This window comes from Euprymna scolopes, chromosome 11 (genome assembly GCF_053919585.1).
Source record: "Euprymna scolopes isolate OS-2025 chromosome 11, ASM5391958v1, whole genome shotgun sequence".
NCBI classification, from domain to species: domain Eukaryota; kingdom Metazoa; phylum Mollusca; class Cephalopoda; order Sepiida; family Sepiolidae; genus Euprymna; species Euprymna scolopes.
This window is the reverse complement of record NC_136492.1, coordinates 39,670,202-39,690,039: the sequence shown is the minus strand read 5'-3', so window position 1 is coordinate 39,690,039 and position 19,838 is coordinate 39,670,202. Positions and strand designations below refer to the sequence as shown.

Below are 19,838 nucleotides of genomic sequence, written 5' to 3'. Positions count from 1 at the left end.
ATAATGTCTTGTACTAACCATATCTTGTACAAATCATGTCTTTTACTAATATTGTCTTGTACTGATCATGTCTTGTACTGATCATGTCTTGTACTAATCATGTCTTGTACTAATCATGTCTTGTACTAATTATGTCTTGTACTAATCATGTCTTGTACTAACCATGTCTTGTACTAATCATGTCTTGTACTAATCATGTCTGGTACTGATCATATCTTGTACTGATCATGTCTTGTACAAATCAAGTCTTGTACTAATCATGTCTTGTACTAATCATGTCTTGTACTAATCATGTCTTGTACTGATCATATCTTGTACTAACCATGTCTTGTACTAATCATGTCTTCTACTAATCATGTCTTGTACAAATCATGTCTTGTACTGATCATGTCTTGTACTGATCATGTCTTGTACTAATCATGTCTTGTACTGATCATGTCTTGTACTGATCATGTCTTGTATTGATCATGTCTTGTACTTATCATGTCTTGTACTAACAAAGTCTTGTACTAATCATGTCTTGTATTAATCATGTCTTGTACTGATCGTGTCTTGTACTAATCATGTCTTGTACTACCCTTGTCTTGTACTAACCATGTCTTGTACAAATCATGTCTTGTACTAATCATGTGTTGTACTAACCATGTCTTGTACTGATCATGTCTTGTACTGATCATGTCTTGTACTGATCATGTCTTGTACTAATCATGTCTTGTACTGATAATGTCTTGTACTAACCATGTCTTGTACTAATCATGTCTTGTACTAATCATGTATTGTACTGATCATGTCTTGTACAAATCATGTCTTGTACTGATCATGTCTTGTACTGATCATGTCTTGTACAAATCATGTCTTGTACTAATCATGTCTTGTACTGATCATGTCTTGTACTGATCATGTCTTGTACTGACCATATATTGTACTGATCATGTCCTGTACTAATCATGTCCTGTACTAATCATGTCTTGTACTAACTATGTCTTGTACTAACTATGTCTTGTACTGATAATGTCTTGTACTAACTATGTCTTGTACTGATAATGTCTTGTGCTAACTATGTCTTGTACTGATAATGTCTTGTACTAATCATGTCTTGTACTGATCGTGTCTTGTACTAGTATTGTCTTGTACTGATCATGTCTTGTACTAATTATTTCTTGTACTAATCATGTCTTGTACATATCATGTCTTGTACTAACTATGTCTTGTACTGATCATGTCTTGTACTAACTATGTCTTGTACTGATAATGTCTTGTACTTACTATGTCCTGTACTGATAATGTCTTGTACCAACTATGTCTTGTACTGATCATGTCTTGTACTAATCATGTCTTGTACTGATCGTGTCTTGTACTAGTATTGTCTTGTACTGATCATATCTTGTACTAATCATGTCTTGTACTAATCATGTCTTGTACTAATCATGTCTTGTACTAATCAGGTCTTGTACTGATCATGTCTTGTACAAATATTGTCTTGTACTGATCATGTCTTGTACTAATCACGTCTTGTACTGATCATGTCTTGTACTAATCACGTCTTGTACTGATCATGACTTATACTAAAAAAGTCTTGTACTAATCATGTCTTGTACTGATCATGTCTTGTACCGATCATGTCTTGTATTGATCATGTCTTGTACTGATTATGACTTGTACTAAAAAGGTCTTGTACACATCATGTCTTGTACTAATCATGTCTTGTACTGATCATGCCTTGTACTAATCATGTCTTGTACTGATCATGTCTTGTACTAATCATGTCTTGTACTGATCGTGTCTTGTACTAATCACGTCTTGTACTGATCATGTCTTGTACTAACTATGTCTTGTACTAATCATTTCTTGTACTAATCATGTCTGGTACTGATCATATCTTGTACTGATCATGTCTTGTACAAATCATGTCTTGTACTAATCATGTCTTGTACTGATCATGTCTTGTACTGATCATGTCTTGTACTAACCATATCTTGTACTAACCATGTCTTTTACTAATCATATCTTGTACTAATCATGTCTTGTACTAATCATGTCTTGTACTAATCATGTCTTGTACAAATCATGTCTTGTACTAATCAGGTCTTGTACTGATCATGTCTTGTACTAATCTTGTCTTGTACTGATCATGTCTTGTACTGATCATGTCTTGTACTGATCATGTCTTGTACTGATCATGACTTATACTATAAAAGTCTTGTACTAATCATGTCTTGTACTGATCATGTCTTGTACTGATCATGTCTTGTATTGATCATGTCTTGTACTGATTATGACTTGTACTAAAAAAGTCTTGTACAAATCATGTCTTGTACTAATCATGTCTTGTACTGATCATGTCTTGTACTAATCATGTCTTGTACTGATCATGTCTTATACTAATCATGCCTTGTACTAATCATGTCTTGTACTGATCATGTCTTGTACTAATCATGTCTTGTACTGATCATGTCTTGTACTAATCACGTCTTGTACTGATCATGTCTTGTACTAACTATGTCTTGTACTAATCATGTCTTGTACTAATCATGTCTGGTACTGATCATATCTTGTACTGATCATGTCTTGTACAAATCATGTCTTGTACTAATCATGTATTGTACTGATCATGTCTTGTACTGATCATGTCTTGTACTAACCATATCTTGTACTGACCATGTCTTGTACTAATCATGTCTTGTACTAATCATGTCTTGTACTAACTATGTCTTGTTCTAACTATGTCTTGTACTGATAATGTCTTGTACTAACTATGTCTTGTACTGATAATGTCTTGTACTAACTATGTCTTTGACTGATCATGTCTTGTACTAGTATTGTCTTGTACTGATCATGTCTTGTACTAATCCTGTCTTGTACTAATCATGTCTTGTACTAATCATGTCTTGTACTAAGTATGTCTTGTACTGATAATGTCTTGTACTAACTATGTCTTCTACTGATAATGTCTTGTACTAACTATGTCTTGTACTGATCGTGTCTTGTACTAATCATGTCTTGTACTGATTGTGTCTTGTACTAATATTGTCTTGTACTGATCATGTCTTGTACTAATCATGTCTTGTACTAATCATGTCTTGTACTAACCATGTCTTATACTAATCATGTCTTGTACTAATCATGTCTGGTACTGATCATATCTTGTACTGATCATGTCTTGTACTGATCATGTCTTGTACAAATCAAGTCTTGTACTAATCATGTCTTGTACTAATCATGTCTTGTACTAATCATGTCTGGTACTAACCATGTCTTGTACTAATCATGTCTTCTACTAATCATGTCTTGTACAAATCATGTCTGGTACTGATCATATCTTGTACTAATCATGTCTTGTACTAATCATGTCTGGTACTGATCATATCTTGTACTGATCATGTCTTGTACAAATCAAGTCTTGTACTAATCATGTCTTGTACTAATCATGTCTTGTACTGATCATATCTTGTACTAACCATGTCTTGTACTAATCATGTCTTCTACTAATCATGTCTTGTACAAATCATGTTTTGTATTGATCATGTCTTGTACAACCCATATCTTGTACTGATCATGTCTTGTACTACTCATGTGTTGTACTAATCATGTGTTGTACTAATCATGTCTTGTACTGATCATTTCTTGTACTGATCATGTCTTGTACTGATCATGTCTTGTATTGATCATGTCTTGTACTGATCATGACTTGTACTAACAAAGTCTTGTACTTATCATGTCTTGTACTAATCATGTCTTGTACTAACCATGTCTTGTACTAATCATGTCTTGTACTGATCATGTCTTGTACTTATCATGTCTTGTACTGATCGTGTCTTGTACTAATCATGTCTTGTACTGATCGTGTCTTGTACTAATATTGTCTTGTACTGATCATGTCTTGTACTACCCATGTCTTGTACTAATCATGTCTTGTACTAACTATGTCTTGTACTAATCATGTCTTGTACTAATCATGTACTAATATTGTCTTGTACTAATCATGTCTTGTACTAATCATGTCTTGTACTAAGTATGTCTTGTACTGATAATGCCTTGTACTAACTATGTCTTCTACTGATAATGTCTCGTACTAACTATGTCTTGTACTGGTCGTGTCTTGTACTAATCATGTCTTGTACTGATCGTGTCTTGTACTAATATTGTCTTGTACTGATCATGTCTTGTACTAATCATGTCTTGTACTAATCATGTCTTGTACTAACCATGTCTTATACTAATCATGTCTTGTACTAATCATGTCTGGTACTGATCATATCTTGTACTGATCATGTCTTGTACAAATCAAGTCTTGTACTAATCATGTCTTGTACTAATCATGTCTTGTACTAATCATGTCTGGTACTAACCATGTCTTGTACTAATCATGTCTTCTACTAATCATGTCTTGTACAAATCATGTCTGGTACTGATCATATCTTGTACTAATCATGTCTTGTACTAATCATGTCTGGTACTGATCATATCTTGTACTGATCATGTCTTGTACAAATCAAGTCTTGTACTAATAAAGTCTTGTACTAATCATGTCTTGTACTGATCATATCTTGTACTAACCATGTCTTGTACTAATCATGTCTTCTACTAATCATGTCTTGTACAAATCATGTTTTGTATTGATCATGTCTTGTACAACCCATATCTTGTACTGATCATGTCTTGTACTGATCATGTCTTGTACTACTCATGTGTTGTACTAATCATGTCTTTTACTGATCATTTCTTGTACTGATCATGTCTTGTACTGATCATGTCTTGTATTGATCATGTCTTGTACTGATCGTGACTTGTACTAACAAAGTCTTGTACTTATCATGTCTTGTACTAATCATGTCTTGTACTAACCATGTCTTGTACTAATCATGTCTTGTACTGATCATGTCTTGTACTGATCATGTCTTGTACTAATCATGTCTTGTACTGATCATGTCTTGTACTGATCATGTCTTGTACTAATCATGTCTTGTACTAATCATGTCTTGTACTGATCATGTCTTGTACTAATCATGTCTTGTACTGATCATGTCTTGTACTAATCATGTCTTGTACTAATCATGTCTTGTACTAATCATGTCTTGTACTGATCATGTCTTGTACTAATCATGTCTTGTACTGATCATGTCTTGTACTAATCATGTCTTGTACTAACCATGTCTTGTACTAACCATGTCTTGTACTAATCATGTCTTGTACTAATCATGTCTTGTACTAATCATGTCTTGTACTGATCATGTCTTGTACTTATCATGTCTTGTACTGATCATGTCTTGTACTGATCATGTCTTGTACTAATCATGTCTTGTACTGATCATGTCTTGTACTAACAATGTCTTGTACTGATCATGTCTTGTACTGATTATGTCTTGTACGGATCATGTCTTGTACTACTCATGTGTTGTACTGATCATGTCTTTTACTAACCATATCATGTACTGATCATGTCTTGTACTGATCATGTCTTGTACTAATCATGTCTTGTACTGATCATGTCTTGTATTAATCATGTCTTGTACTGATCATGACTTGTACTAACAAAGTCTTGTACTAATCATGTCTTGTACTGATCATGTCTTGTACTAATCATGTCTTGTACTGATCATGTCTTGTACAAATCATGTCTTGTACTAACCATGTCTTGTACAAATCATGTCTTGTACTAACCATGTCTTGTACTGATCATGTCTTGTACTGATCATGTCTTGTACAACCCATATCTTGTACTGATCATGTCTTGTACTACTCATGTGTTGTACTGATCATGTGTTGTACTGATCATGTCTTGTACTGATCATGTCTTGTACAAATCAAGTCTTGTACTAATCATGTCTTGTACAAATCATGTCTTGTACTAATCATGTCTTGTACAAATCATGTCTTGTACTAATCATGTCTTGTACAAATCATGTCTTGTACTAACCATGTCTTGTACTGATCATGTCTTGTACTGATCATGTCTTGTACAACCCATATCTTGTACTGATCATGTCTTGTACTACTCATGTGTTGTACTGATCATGTGTTGTACTGATCATGTCTTGTACTGATCATGTCTTGTACAAATCAAGTCTTGTACTAATCATGTCTTGTACAAATCCTGTCTTGTACAAATCATGTCTTGTACAAATCAAGTCTTGTACTAATCATGTCTTGTACAAATCATGTCTTGTACTAATCATGTCTTGTACAAATCAAGTCTTGTACAAATCAAGTCTTGTACAAATCAAGTCTTGTACAAATCAAGTCTTGTACAAATCATGTCTTGTACTAATCATGTCTTGTACAAATCATGTCTTGTACAAATCAAGTCTTGTACAAATCATGTCTTGTACAAATCAAGTCTTGTACTAATCATGTCTTGTACAAATCATGTCTTGTACTAATCATGTCTTGTACAAATCAAGTCTTGTACAAATCATGTCTTGTACTAATCATGTCTTGTACAAATCAAGTCTTGTACAAATCATGTCTTGTACTAATCATGTCTTGTACAAATCAAGTCTTGTACAAATCAAGTCTTGTACAAATCATGTCTTGTACAAATCAAGTCTTGTACTAATCATGTCTTGTACAAATCATGTCTTGTACTAATCATGTCTTGTACAAATCAAGTCTTGTACAAATCAAGTCTTGTACAAATCAAGTCTTGTACAAATCAAGTCTTGTACAAATCATGTCTTGTACAAATCAAGTCTTGTACTAATCATGTCTTGTACAAATCATGTCTTGTACTAATCATGTCTTGTACAAATCAAGTCTTGTACAAATCAAGTCTTGTACAAATCAAGTCTTGTACAAATCATGTCTTGTACTAATCAAGTCTTGTACAAATCAAGTCTTGTACTAATCATGTCTTGTACAAATCATGTCTTGTACTAATCATGTCTTGTACAAATCAAGTCTTGTACAAATCAAGTCTTGTACAAATCATGTCTTGTACTAATCATGTCTTGTACAAATCAAGTCTTGTACAAATCATGTCTTGTACAAATCAAGTCTTGTACAAATCAAGTCTTGTACAAATCATGTCTTGTACTAATCAAGTCTTGTACAAATCAAGTCTTGTACTAATCATGTCTTGTACAAATCATGTCTTGTACTAATCATGTCTTGTACAAATCAAGTCTTGTACAAATCAAGTCTTGTACAAATCATGTCTTGTACAAATCAAGTCTTGTACAAATCAAGTCTTGTACAAATCAAGTCTTGTACTAATCATGTCTTGTACAAATCATGTCTTGTACTAATCATGTCTTGTACAAATCAAGTCTTGTACTAATCATGTCTTGTACAAATCATGTCTTGTACTAACCATGTCTTGTACTGATCATGTCTTGTACTGATCATGTCTTGTACAACCCATATCTTGTACTGATCATGTCTTGTACTACTCATGTGTTGTACTGATCATGTGTTGTACTGATCATGTCTTGTACTAACCATATCTTGTACTGATCATGTCTTGTACTGATCATGTCTTGTACATATCATGTCTTGTACTTATCATGTCTTGTACTTATCATGTCTTGTACTAATCATGTCTTGTACTAACCATATCTTGTACTGATCATGTCTTGTACTAATCATGTCTTGTACTGGTCACGTCTTGTACTAATCATGTCTTGTACTAACCATATCTTGTACTGATCATGTCTTGTACTAATCATGTCTTGTACTGGTCACGTCTTGTACTAATCATGTCTTGTACTAATCACGTCTTGTACTGATCATGTCTTGTACTTATCATGTCTTGTACTAACCATATCTTGTACTGATCATGTCTTGTACTTATCATGTCTTGTACTTATCATGTCTTGTACTGATCATGTCTTGTACTTATCATGTCTTGTACTAACCATATCTTGTACTGATCATGTCTTGTACTAATCATGTCTTGTACTAATCACGTCTTGTACTGATCATGTCTTGTACTTATCATGTCTTGTACTAACCATATCTTGTACTGATCATGTCTTGTACTTATCATGTCTTGTACTTATCATGTCTTGTACTGATCATGTCTTGTACTTATCATGTCTTGTACTAACCATATCTTGTACTGATCATGTCTTGTACTTATCATGTCTTGTACTTATCATGTCTTGTACTGATCATGTCTTGTACTTATCATGTCTTGTACTAACCATATCTTGTACTTATCATGTCTTGTACTAATCATGTCTTGTACTAACCATATCTTGTACTAATCATGTCTTGTACTGATCATGTATTGTACTGGTCACGTCTTGTACTAATCATGTCTTGTACTAACCATATCTTGTACTGATCATGTCTTGTACTAATCATGTCTTGTACTGGTCACGTCTTGTACTAATCATGTCTTGTACTGATCATGTCTTGTACTGATCATGTCTTGTACTAATCATGTCTTGTACTGGTCACGTCTTGTACTAATCATGTCTTGTACTAATCACGTCTTGTACTGATCATGTCTTGTACTTATCATGTCTTGTACTAACCATATCTTGTACTGATCATGTCTTGTACTTATCATGTCTTGTACTTATCATGTCTTGTACTGATCATGTCTTGTACTTATCATGTCTTGTACTAACCATATCTTGTACTGATCATGTCTTGTACTAATCATGTCTTGTACTAATCACGTCTTGTACTGATCATGTCTTGTACTTATCATGTCTTGTACTAACCATATCTTGTACTGATCATGTCTTGTACTTATCATGTCTTGTACTTATCATGTCTTGTACTGATCATGTCTTGTACTTATCATGTCTTGTACTAACCATATCTTGTACTGATCATGTCTTGTACTTATCATGTCTTGTACTTATCATGTCTTGTACTGATCATGTCTTGTACTTATCATGTCTTGTACTAACCATATCTTGTACTTATCATGTCTTGTACTGATCATGTCTTGTACTAACCATATCTTGTACTAATCACGTCTTGTACTGATCATGTCTTGTACTTATCATGTCTTGTACTAACCATATCTTGTACTGATCATGTCTTGTACTTATCATGTCTTGTACTTATCATGTCTTGTACTGATCATGTCTTGTACTTATCATGTCTTGTACTAACCATATCTTGTACTGATCATGTCTTGTACTAATCATGTCTTGTACTAATCATGTCTTGTACTGATCATGTCTTGTACTAATCATGTCTTGTACTAATCATGTCTTGTACTAACCATGTCTTGTACTAATCATGTCTTGTACTAACCATGTCTTGTACTAATCATGTCTTGTACTAATCATGTCTTGTACTGATCATGTCTTGTACTAATCATGTCTTGTACTAATCATGTCTTGTACTAACCATGTCTTGTACTGATAATGTCTTGTACTAATCATGTCTTGTACTGATCATGTCTTGTACTAATCATGTCTTGTACTAATCATGTCTTGTACTTATCATGTCTTGTACTGATCATGTCTTGTACTAATCACGTCTTGTACAAATCATGTCTTGTACTAACCATGTCTTGTACTGATAATGTCTTGTACTAATCACGTCTTGTACTAATCATGTCTTGTACTAATCATGTCTTGTACTACCTTTGTCTTGTACTAATCATGTCTTGTACAAATCATGTCTTGTACTAATCATGTCTTGTACTAACCATGTCCTGTACTGATTATGTCTTGTACTGATCCTGTCTTGTACTGATCATGTCTGGTACTGATCATATCTTGTACTGAACATGTCTTGTACTGATCCTGTCTTGTACTAATCATGTCTGGTACTGATCATATCTTGTACTGATCATGTCTTGTACAAATCATGTCTTGTACTAATTATGTCTTGTACTGATCATGTCTTGTACTGATCATGTCTTGTACTAACCATATCTTGTACTGATCATGTCTTGTACTAATCATGTCTTGTACTAATCATGTCTTGTACTAACTTCTTGTACTAACTGTGTCTTGTACTGATAATGTCTTGTACTAACTATGTCTTGTACTGATAATGTCTTGTACTAACCATGTCTTGTACTAATCATGTCTTGTACTTATCATGTCTTGTACTAACCATATCTTGTACTGATCATGTCTTGTACTAATCATGTCTTGTACTAATCATGTCTTGTACTAACTATGTCTTGTACTTATAATGTCTTGTACTAACTATGTCTTGTACTAATAATGTCTTGTACTATCTATGTCTTGTACTGATAATATATTGTACTAACAATGTCTTGTACTGATAATGTCTTGTACTAACTATGTCTTGTACTGATCATGTCTTGTACTAATCATGTCTTGTACTGATCGTGTCTTGTACTAATATTGTCTTGTACTAATCATGTCTTGTACTAATCATGTCTTGTACTAATCATATCTTGTACTAATCATGTCTTGTATTAACTATGTCTTGTACTAACCATGTCTTGTACAAATCATGTCTTGTAATAATATTGTCTAGTACTGATGATGTCTTGTACTAATCATGTCTTGTACTAACTATGTCTTGTACTAATTATGTCTTGTACTAACTATGTCTTGTACTGATCATGTCTTGTACTAACCATGTCTTGTACTAATTATGTCTTGTACTGATTATGTCTTGTACTGATCATGTCTTGTACTAATTATGTCTGGTACTGATTATGTCTTGTAGTGATCATGTCTTGTACTGATCATGTCTTGTACTGATCATGTCTTGTACTTATCATGTCTTGTACTGATCATGTCTTGTACTGATCATGTCTTGTACTAATTATGTCTTATACTGATTATGTCTTTTACTAATTATGTCTTGTACTGATCATGTCTTTTACTGATCATGTCTTGTACTGATCATGTCTTGTACTTATCATGTCTTGTACTGATCATGTCTTGTACTTATCATGTCTTGTACTGATCATGTCTTGTACTAATTATGTCTTGTACTGATCATGTCTTGTACTTATCATGTCTTGTACTGATCATGTCTTGTACTGATCATGTCTTGTACTGATCATGTCTTGTACTTATTATGTCTTGTACTAACCATTTCTTGTACTGACTCTGTCTTCTACTGACCATGTTCAATGTTGCTTAATTTCGGTGATTTAGCATATGTCACCATGATTATATCATATATTTTTCTAACCTCTGTACAAAACCATTTTGTCTAACTTGTGCACAAAACCATTTCAAGTGAAAACAAGTAGGTTGGAAAGAAATTCTCCTGTCTATATAGAAAGTTACTGATAAGTGTTTTTTTTTCAGAAAATGTTAATAATTTATATATGCATAATTCAATCACTGATGTAATTCTATGAAGTTATATGTATGTAAATGCAAACATTCGCGGGGCATGATGTCTTTCCCATCATTTGATAGAAAGTGTAGGCTAGTTTTCTAATAATAAACAACTGCAGAATTTTCAAAAACGATCTCTAATAATAGGATAACTTGTATAATCTTGCTTTAAAATTCAGAAAAGCTTTTTATCAACTCGGTGTAAACTAGTAATTCAGCTAATAAAAATGTCATTATTATTTACAACTAAATCTTACCTAGTATCCATTATGCCACGGGTCTTTATCTAAAAATTCACCATCATAATTTATGAAAAAAAAAAGGTTATTCTTAAGATGTCTATTCAGTTTGTGCTATCTCAAGCGTGACAGGCCACAGGCAAACTTGTAGATATGTGTTGATGCATCTAGAATTGACAGAGCAACACAGTGGTTGTGGTTTTTTATCCCCTTCCCACAGTGGGATGGTGTCATAGCGCCCCAGAGGAAAACCATTCTGCCCTGCAAAAAATGCCTGGACGACCCTTGAATTTATTAGATGCTTAGATGTTTATAAAAATTCCCATATCAAAGCGTAAGGGACAGAGATTTTTAAACACAAAGTTTTGAAAATTCAATTGAATGGGTAAATTTTGTTTAATTCAATTGAATGGGTAAATTTTGTTTAATTCAATTGAATGGGTAAATTTTGTTTAATTCCAAGTTTGAAAAATATTCCACGAGCGAGATCAGACATGCACCGCTGTACAACTCATGTACTACCGATCCAAATTATGACAACAAGACAATTGCCACCACCCTTAAAATGCAAATCCAGACAGTTCAACGCTTGAGGACACAGCTCAAAATATCAGACGATTCTTATGGTCTTTGGTGTGGTTACAAGTGAGAACTACATCTTCGAAGTCGGCTTGAAAGTCAATACCAAAATGGATGTGCTGAAAAGTGTGGTGGTCCCCTGGTGCAATCAGGTGGTCACTTGAAGACCCTTCGTGTAGCAGCAGAACGTGGTGCCAGCCTACAAGTCCAAAGAGAGCCAGGCTTGGCTTCAGAAGGAGAGCTACGACTCTGTATCCTTCTATCATTGCCCCCCCACCTCTTTCCCCGACCTGAACCCGCTGGACTATTTCATTTAGTCATACATCGAGAACATCACCAACATGACCTTCCACAACACCAAAGCCAGCATGATCGTCGCTATCTGCCGAGTATTCACCAAGCTTCCGCTGGCGCTTGTGGAAAAGGCATGCTTCCAGTTCAAAACCCATATAACGGTGGTGATTCAGGCTGAAGGCGGCTACATTGAATAGATGTAAGCCCTACTACATAATCAAGTTACCTGAATTGATTTTTTAAATAAAAGTTTTTAAATAAAATTTCTTTAAGGGAAAAATTTTATCGCTCCACTCTGTATTTTCTAGGGTGTTAGATGATCCAACTATTTTTTTCAATAATCTTAACAACAGATTAAATACAAGTATTCCATTTTGCAAAGAGCTTTCTTAAAGAGAGAGCTATTCATGTCAACAGAAAAGATCATCATTGCAAAGGTGATCTTGTATTTTGTCAAGGCAAAAAGTTCTCAGAATGGCACCGCTCCATTGTTTTAAAGTCAGAATAGTTCAAAGTATTTCAACATGCTCCTCCAATTAACATCTTTCACCCCTGAAGCTGAAATCTTTTTCTTTTAGTCTCCTTTTCTCTCGGCTTTCTTCCAATTGACAAAAACTGAAAAAGTTCAATTTTCCCTGAGGAAAAGACACAACTTAATTGAACTTTCAAACTTTGGATACATTTTCTGTTTTCTTTTTCCAGAGTGATCGAATATGTTGACCATTTGCATGAACATTTCAAAGAACCAGTGGTAATAAGGAATGGCTATTACCAAATTCCTGTTGTAAGTTCTGTTCTCTTAAATTTATTTATCATTAATGGGAAAATTGTCATTATACAGGCAGAGGGATGGCATTCGAAACGTTGTCACCATCATCATATTCGATTTAGTTTGTTTTTGATGTTGGCATGAAAGTGACTTCCAAAGTAACCTATTTCTGACTAGCTCTTTATTTATCCTGCTTTCTTTTAAAACTATCCTTATCACTTCATTTTTTTTTCCTTGGCCTTTCCCTACAAACTGAACCCATTATCTAAATCTAACATCTGCAAAAATTTAAATGTAATGTAAACAGATATGTTGCTGCTAAACTTCTTAACAATGCCCCTGTAGGCATGGCTTTACATAGTAGTCCCTTACATCCAAGTTGTATTATGCTTTGTTTAGAGTGAATAAGAGTTACAAAGAATTTTTTAAATTAAAACAAAAAAAAACTGTTTAAGATGTATTAACCCAACAACTTTCATCCATTCTTCCAACGTGACCATCCCAATGAACTCGAACTATCCTGTTTTGCATACGTCTCTCTATACTGTCTTCATTTAATCGTCCATTCTTTCAATGTGGTCATACCATCAAACTCTCCTGTTCTGCATACATCTCTCTACCGTCCAGATTTAATAGTCATTAGATCTAAACCTGTCTAGGACTCATATTACACATCTATCATATCATTTCTCTCCATGCAACACATGCCTTCAATCCTAATTGACCAAGTTTCGAAGTTGTTTTTTATGCTCCTTGCATCAAGAGACTTTATGCCTTGTCTGGAGCGATTTCTACAAAAAAAATTTTTTTTTTTAAAACTATATCTGGACAAATTTCATTGATCCTTCTTTCTCTCCAGTTCATTTTTATGACTTCCATGTTTCTCTTGAACTTGTGAACTGGACATGCTACCTTTACTACTACATCTTCTGACCCAAGAACTATTTTCAGTGTGACCATACCGTCAAAGTCTCCTGTTCTGCAAACATCTTCCTATACTGTCTAGATTGAAGCTTCCTTTAAGGTCATCAAAACAAAATCTATCTTTAAAACTCAATACACATGCATTGTATCATTGTTATACCATTTCTCTCCATGCAACACATATCGTCAACACTAAGTAACTAAGTTTCACTTCCATATATGATCACACTGCATACACATGCTTAATAAACCCTTGTCTTGATCAACAATGTTAATGCTCTGCTAGTTAGTAATGACAGAAGTCCCTCTATCTACTCTTAACACTTGCAATCACATTAGCACCTGCTGCACCCTTTGCTGCGATAGTATTAGCAATGCCTCATGAAAACTCTACAGTTCATTAAAGAAAATAGGTCTTATCATTATATGCCTTGTACTGAGATCACATTACACATCCATTGTATTATTCTCATATCATTTCTCTCCATGCAACGCATGTCCTCATTCCTCACCAGTCAGGTTTCACTTCCCTGTATCATCACATTAGGAAGATAAAACATTCATGGATGTATCTAACCAACTGCTGATTTATTGTTATATAGTCATCTATATGACATGTATATACAGCTATCTCTGAATGTATATATATAGCCATGTTTGTATGTAACAGGGCCATATCGCTTAGTATCTCTGTGAGATATATATATATATATATATATATATATATATACAAGAATAAAAAAGCATTGGAAATGCAAAAGGATATAGGGATGGTATGCCAAAAAGTATACAAACAAGATAGCTATGAATGGCTAGGCACATGGAAATAGAATTGCATCCAAAGTATAGCCCTATAGCTTTTCTCCAATCTTCATTCCGTGCCATCATTATGGTTGTAAAAAGCTATAGGGCTATACTTTGGATGCAATTCTATTTCCATGTGCCTAGCCATTCATAGCTATCTTGTTTGTATACTTTTTGGCATACCATCCCTATATCCTTTTGCATTTCCGATGCTTTTTTATTCTTGTTAATTAGTATTTTTACTTACAGTCTTATTTTTAAACTTACATTCATGATAGTATTGTCTTTTTTAGGAGGCGGCTCATTGCCGCCTCCATTAGTAGCAGGTCGCTTCCTGCTGGGTTTTAGTTCTTTGGGTTTTGGGCCTTAGGAGTTGCCTCTTGGTCCTCCATCGGTTCTATATTACATAGAGAGTGCTACCGCCTCTCTGATAAAACAGTTAGAGTATTATAAAGTTCTAAAATGTTCATATCTTCACTATTAAATTTTTCTTGGTTCATTCTTTGGCGTTTTGGCAAAGATTTGGCAGTTTTTGATATTTATATTTATAATAGTTTGTGCATGAAGCAGCTTTTTTCCCCTTGGGATCCCTGTTATACCGTGCTTTTGAGTCAGCGCATGAGGCAGCCTTCTTTTTTTCTGGTTCTTTGTTATAAAGAGCACGTGAGGCAGCTTTTTTTCCCTCGGAATCCCTGTTATACCGTGCTTTTGAGTCAGCACGTGAGGCAGCCTTCTTTTTTTCTGGTTCTTTGTTATAAAGAGCATGTGAGGCAGCTTTTTTTCCCTCGGAATCCCTGTTATACCGTGCTTTTGAGTCAGCACGTGAGGCAGCCTTCTTTTTTTCTGGTTCTTTGTTATAAAAAGCATGTGAGGCAGCCTTCTTTTTTTCTGGTTCTTTGTTATAAAGAGCACGTGAGGCAGCTTTTTTCTCCTCAGAATCCCTGTTATACCGTGCTTTTGAGTCAGCACGTGAGGCAGCCTTCTTTTTTTCTGGTTCTTTGTTATCTATCATATCATTTCATATCACTGCATGTGATATCATATCATATCACTGCATGTGAAGCAGTTTTTTTTCCCCCGGGATCCCTGTTATACCGTGCTTTTGAGTCAGCACATGAGGCAGCCTTCTTTGCCTCAGGATTTGCATAATACTTCATTTTTATTATTTCAGCATTTTTCTGATAGTATTCTTTTTGCTCAGATAATACCTTGACTTTGTTTTTTTCATAGTCTATATTTCTCTGAGCTTTTTTACTACGTGCTGACTTTGGCATTTTTTATTTTTATTAAATGTAAACATATAACACTTATGTGTATCTTACTATAATATCACTTATCTTATAGCAAGACAACTCTCGTAGAATTGAGATACTGCCCCATCACCAATAGTTAAAGTGTGGAACGGTATATACACCAATAGTGTAGTTGTTATCTTTATATGAAGTCCTAATCAGTGACAGTGTAGTTTATTTTAGAAAACTTACTTGTTTTTATTAGTAGATTGTGTATAGTAGCCACAATATCTAGTTATTTTTGTGGCTAGGGCTTGGATTTTGATTCTTTTTGGTCAGCTTCCAGTGAGTTCTTAGAAGATGACTTTCTTGCAGTTTCTTTTGCGGTTAATTTAACTTATTTCCTTTGGCGTTTGGTGAGTTCTTAGAAGAACTGGTCTGATCTACTTTTCTTAGCGAGCGAAGAGATTCAGCTGCATTTAACAATGGTTGCTATAGTGTATTTTTGCACATGCGTGAGAATTTCAAGTTTCCTCCTTATTTTTCAATAGTTTGACAGTAGTCATGTGTCTTTCTGCCAAGAGGGACAGACGTCAGTGTTAGCCGTGATCGTCTAGAGGTTAGGACCCCACGTTGTGGCCGTGCTAACCTAGGTTCGAATCCTGGTCACAGCATTGACATTTTGTACATATTTTACAGTCCAAAATCTGAAGAATTATTTGTTTTTATAACATTGTTTTTTGACGTCGTACTTGCTGATAGGTTACTCTTATAACAATTTTGATCAACTGAGATAAAGATTTCGTGGTTTCATTAACGCTAGTGGGTTACTGTTTAAAGAAAAAACCTTAACGTTCACCTCAAATATTCAGCGTCCAAGAAATATAGGCCACTGGCAAACTGGAACGTCTGTGAGCATCCGGTGTATTATTTGGAGCTGTCCCTTTTGAGAGAAGTTCCGTGTTCAAAGTGGTCTGTCTACATTGGGTATATAGTGTTTAAAACTTGTTATTACACGTAATCTTATTTAATTATGGAGTTAGCTAAAAAGCGATGGGTCACTGCACTTCTCCGTGTAAAGAGCAGTCGATTGATGCTTGAACTGTTGTCAGAGACTGTTCGTACACCGAGATACATCGTCTCAAAAGAAAGAAGAAAGCAGAAGAAGAAAGAAGAAAGAAGAAAGAAGAACAATTGGCCATTTTTGTACCCTTTTTTTTTTTGCTCTCTTTTGACATTTTAACCGACGTTCTGACACTCGCTGGATTCGTAAGACGCTTCTCTGTAAGAATATGTGCTTTTTGAAACTTATAAGTTGATTTTAGTTGAGATTTGGATAGTTTTGTTTTGTAGGCGTATATAGGCGTGTACGGGCCATCCCTATATAGAGAGTGCTACCGCCTCTCTGATATATATATATATATATATATATATATATATATATATATATATATATATATATATATATATGTATAGTCTTTGAAGTTTTTAACCTTTAAAACTATACAAAAAATTACTTTTTATCATTCGTTAAAAAAACCATCTAGTCAGTAAGTCATTTAATCACCTGCAATCACTGCATCAACTCTCTCGAATTTACTATAATACCAATTTTTTTTTTATTTTTCAAGGGATCATCAGTTGTTTACCATGAAACACTGTTTCGGGGATTTAAAAACAAAACAGTATATTACATCATGGCTCCCCAGCAGTGTTGATCAAACACCACCACCCTTAATCTTAGGAAGATATATATATATATATATATATATATATATATATATATATATATATATATATATATATATATATTGTTTTCACAAAATCAAGACATCAAGGAATAGATTGATAGCAACAAATAGTGTATATTCACCGTTAGTTACAATTGTTTCAAGAGTATTCGGACAAATTCAAACCTTACATCGTTTGAAAATTTTCACACACAAGAACAGTCTTTCGTCAGACTTATTGAATAAAAAACACTTTAACAATGAACAGTATGGAGTCTATTTTCCTTATGTGGAAAAACATGAGAAAATATTTTACCTACATCTCATCCTTCCAAAGTTTTTTAAATATTTATATATTTTCGTATTTTCGTATTTCTATTTTAAAAAAATTTAATCAAATTATCATGCAACGTTACCACCTATGTCCACTTAATATGTTTTACTAATACGATTCATTACTTTCTTAAATTAAATAAAGAAATTTAATTTAAATTATTTTTCCTAATCCGGACTAAGCAACAAAGTCTTCAGCTATATTGTTTCGATTCTGTTAGTTTTGTATCTGGAATCTGCTTTGTTTATTTACAAAAATAACGGCTAACCTATTTGTGTAATTTCAAAAAGCGGTTTTTGTTTAAAACTTATTCCATAAGGAAACTAAAAAAATTTTTAACATTACTCTATATTCAGTGCCGTCTCATTCTTCATTTAAAATTAAGGATCTAAATTTATTTTTAATTTTCTTTTGTTCCTACCTATTAAGATTTACGATTACCGGATATTTTAGACGTTGAATGGGAGTATTAGAGTAGAAGGCTTTCTTACATCTAGGGATCGCTACTGTGTAGGGGTGGGACTTTGCTGCTTGTTGGGTTTGTACGTTCGAAATTTTAAAGGTTTTGTTGAAAAATCCTAATATATATTCATAACGTTGAAAGGGAGGTAACTCAATACGTTCGATATTTTAATGTTTTTGCAGAGTTCTAAATTTGGCAAATTCCTAATGTGCATTTATTATTTATTAATTAATTAAACAAAACCAATTAAATCTAAGTTAACATATTCAAATTATAAGTTTGTAATGCATATATTAATCGTGATAACCTATGTTTGCCATCCAGCCATACTTTTCTGTGGTTATATATGGCTTTAATTAAAAAAATATAAGTTTGTAATGCATATATTAATCGTGATAACCTATGTTATTAATTAATTATTAATAAATATATTATTTAGCTCCATGTACGTTTTACTCCAATGGAGGTCCACCTTGGTTTTTGGATTTAATCGTTCAGAACAAGAATATTATTTGATAAGCTAGGATTTTTCAAGTTTTACTGATCTAAAAACTATGAATTCATCTCCATTTTTTAATTACTAATATTGTTTTTTTGTTGAATTTATATTTCTAATCTTTGTTAAGCAATTTTATTGATCTAGAAGCAGAATATATTTCACCATCAATATAACTAAAATTGTGTTTCTAGTTTTGAAACAATATTGCTAATCTTTGTTAAGCCTTTTTATAGATCTAAATTTCTTATCTAATAATCCATTGTCTTTATTTCTAACAACGTGTTTCTAGTGTAGAATATTAGATTCCAGATTTGCTTGCTAAGTTTGAATCATTTATCACATCTAATTTACTCCATTATTAGTTACTTAACTCCATTTTAACTCTGGCCTTACACTCGGGAACCTTTTTTATTACAAGAACCTTTTTTTATCTTCCCTTTTTTCTCCTCCCGCCCCCTTCTTTTTCTTTATTTCTTTTTCTCAGCTACATTTTAGATGTGATAGCAAAAATCTATTCATATGAAGACATCGTTTTAGACATGATAGCAAAAATCTATTCCTATGAAGACATCCCTGTATAGCATCCAGCCTTTTATTTAATATTTCTTCTTTAGAATTTACTATGTAGAAGGCTTCCAGTAAACACAGATTGCATCTTTTTTTGACTTCCCAGATCTATACTTACTACCCTTATCTACTAGTGATCATTTTAATTGAAAATCTTTTTTGTT

At 33.6% G+C, this 19,838-nt stretch overlaps 1 protein-coding gene across 2 annotated transcripts in view; it reads left to right on the top strand.

The window, feature by feature from the left end:
* Positions 1–19,838, top strand: part of LOC145287842 (mitochondrial enolase superfamily member 1-like) — a 400,234-nt gene that overhangs the window by 349,351 nt on the left and 31,045 nt on the right. For both annotated transcript variants that reach the window (XM_080135718.1, XM_080135717.1), the window contains exon 15: positions 13,055–13,136. In XM_080135718.1, the coding sequence (XP_079991844.1) occupies positions 13,055–13,136 (82 nt within the window). The remainder of the gene's footprint in view (positions 1–13,054; positions 13,137–19,838) is intronic.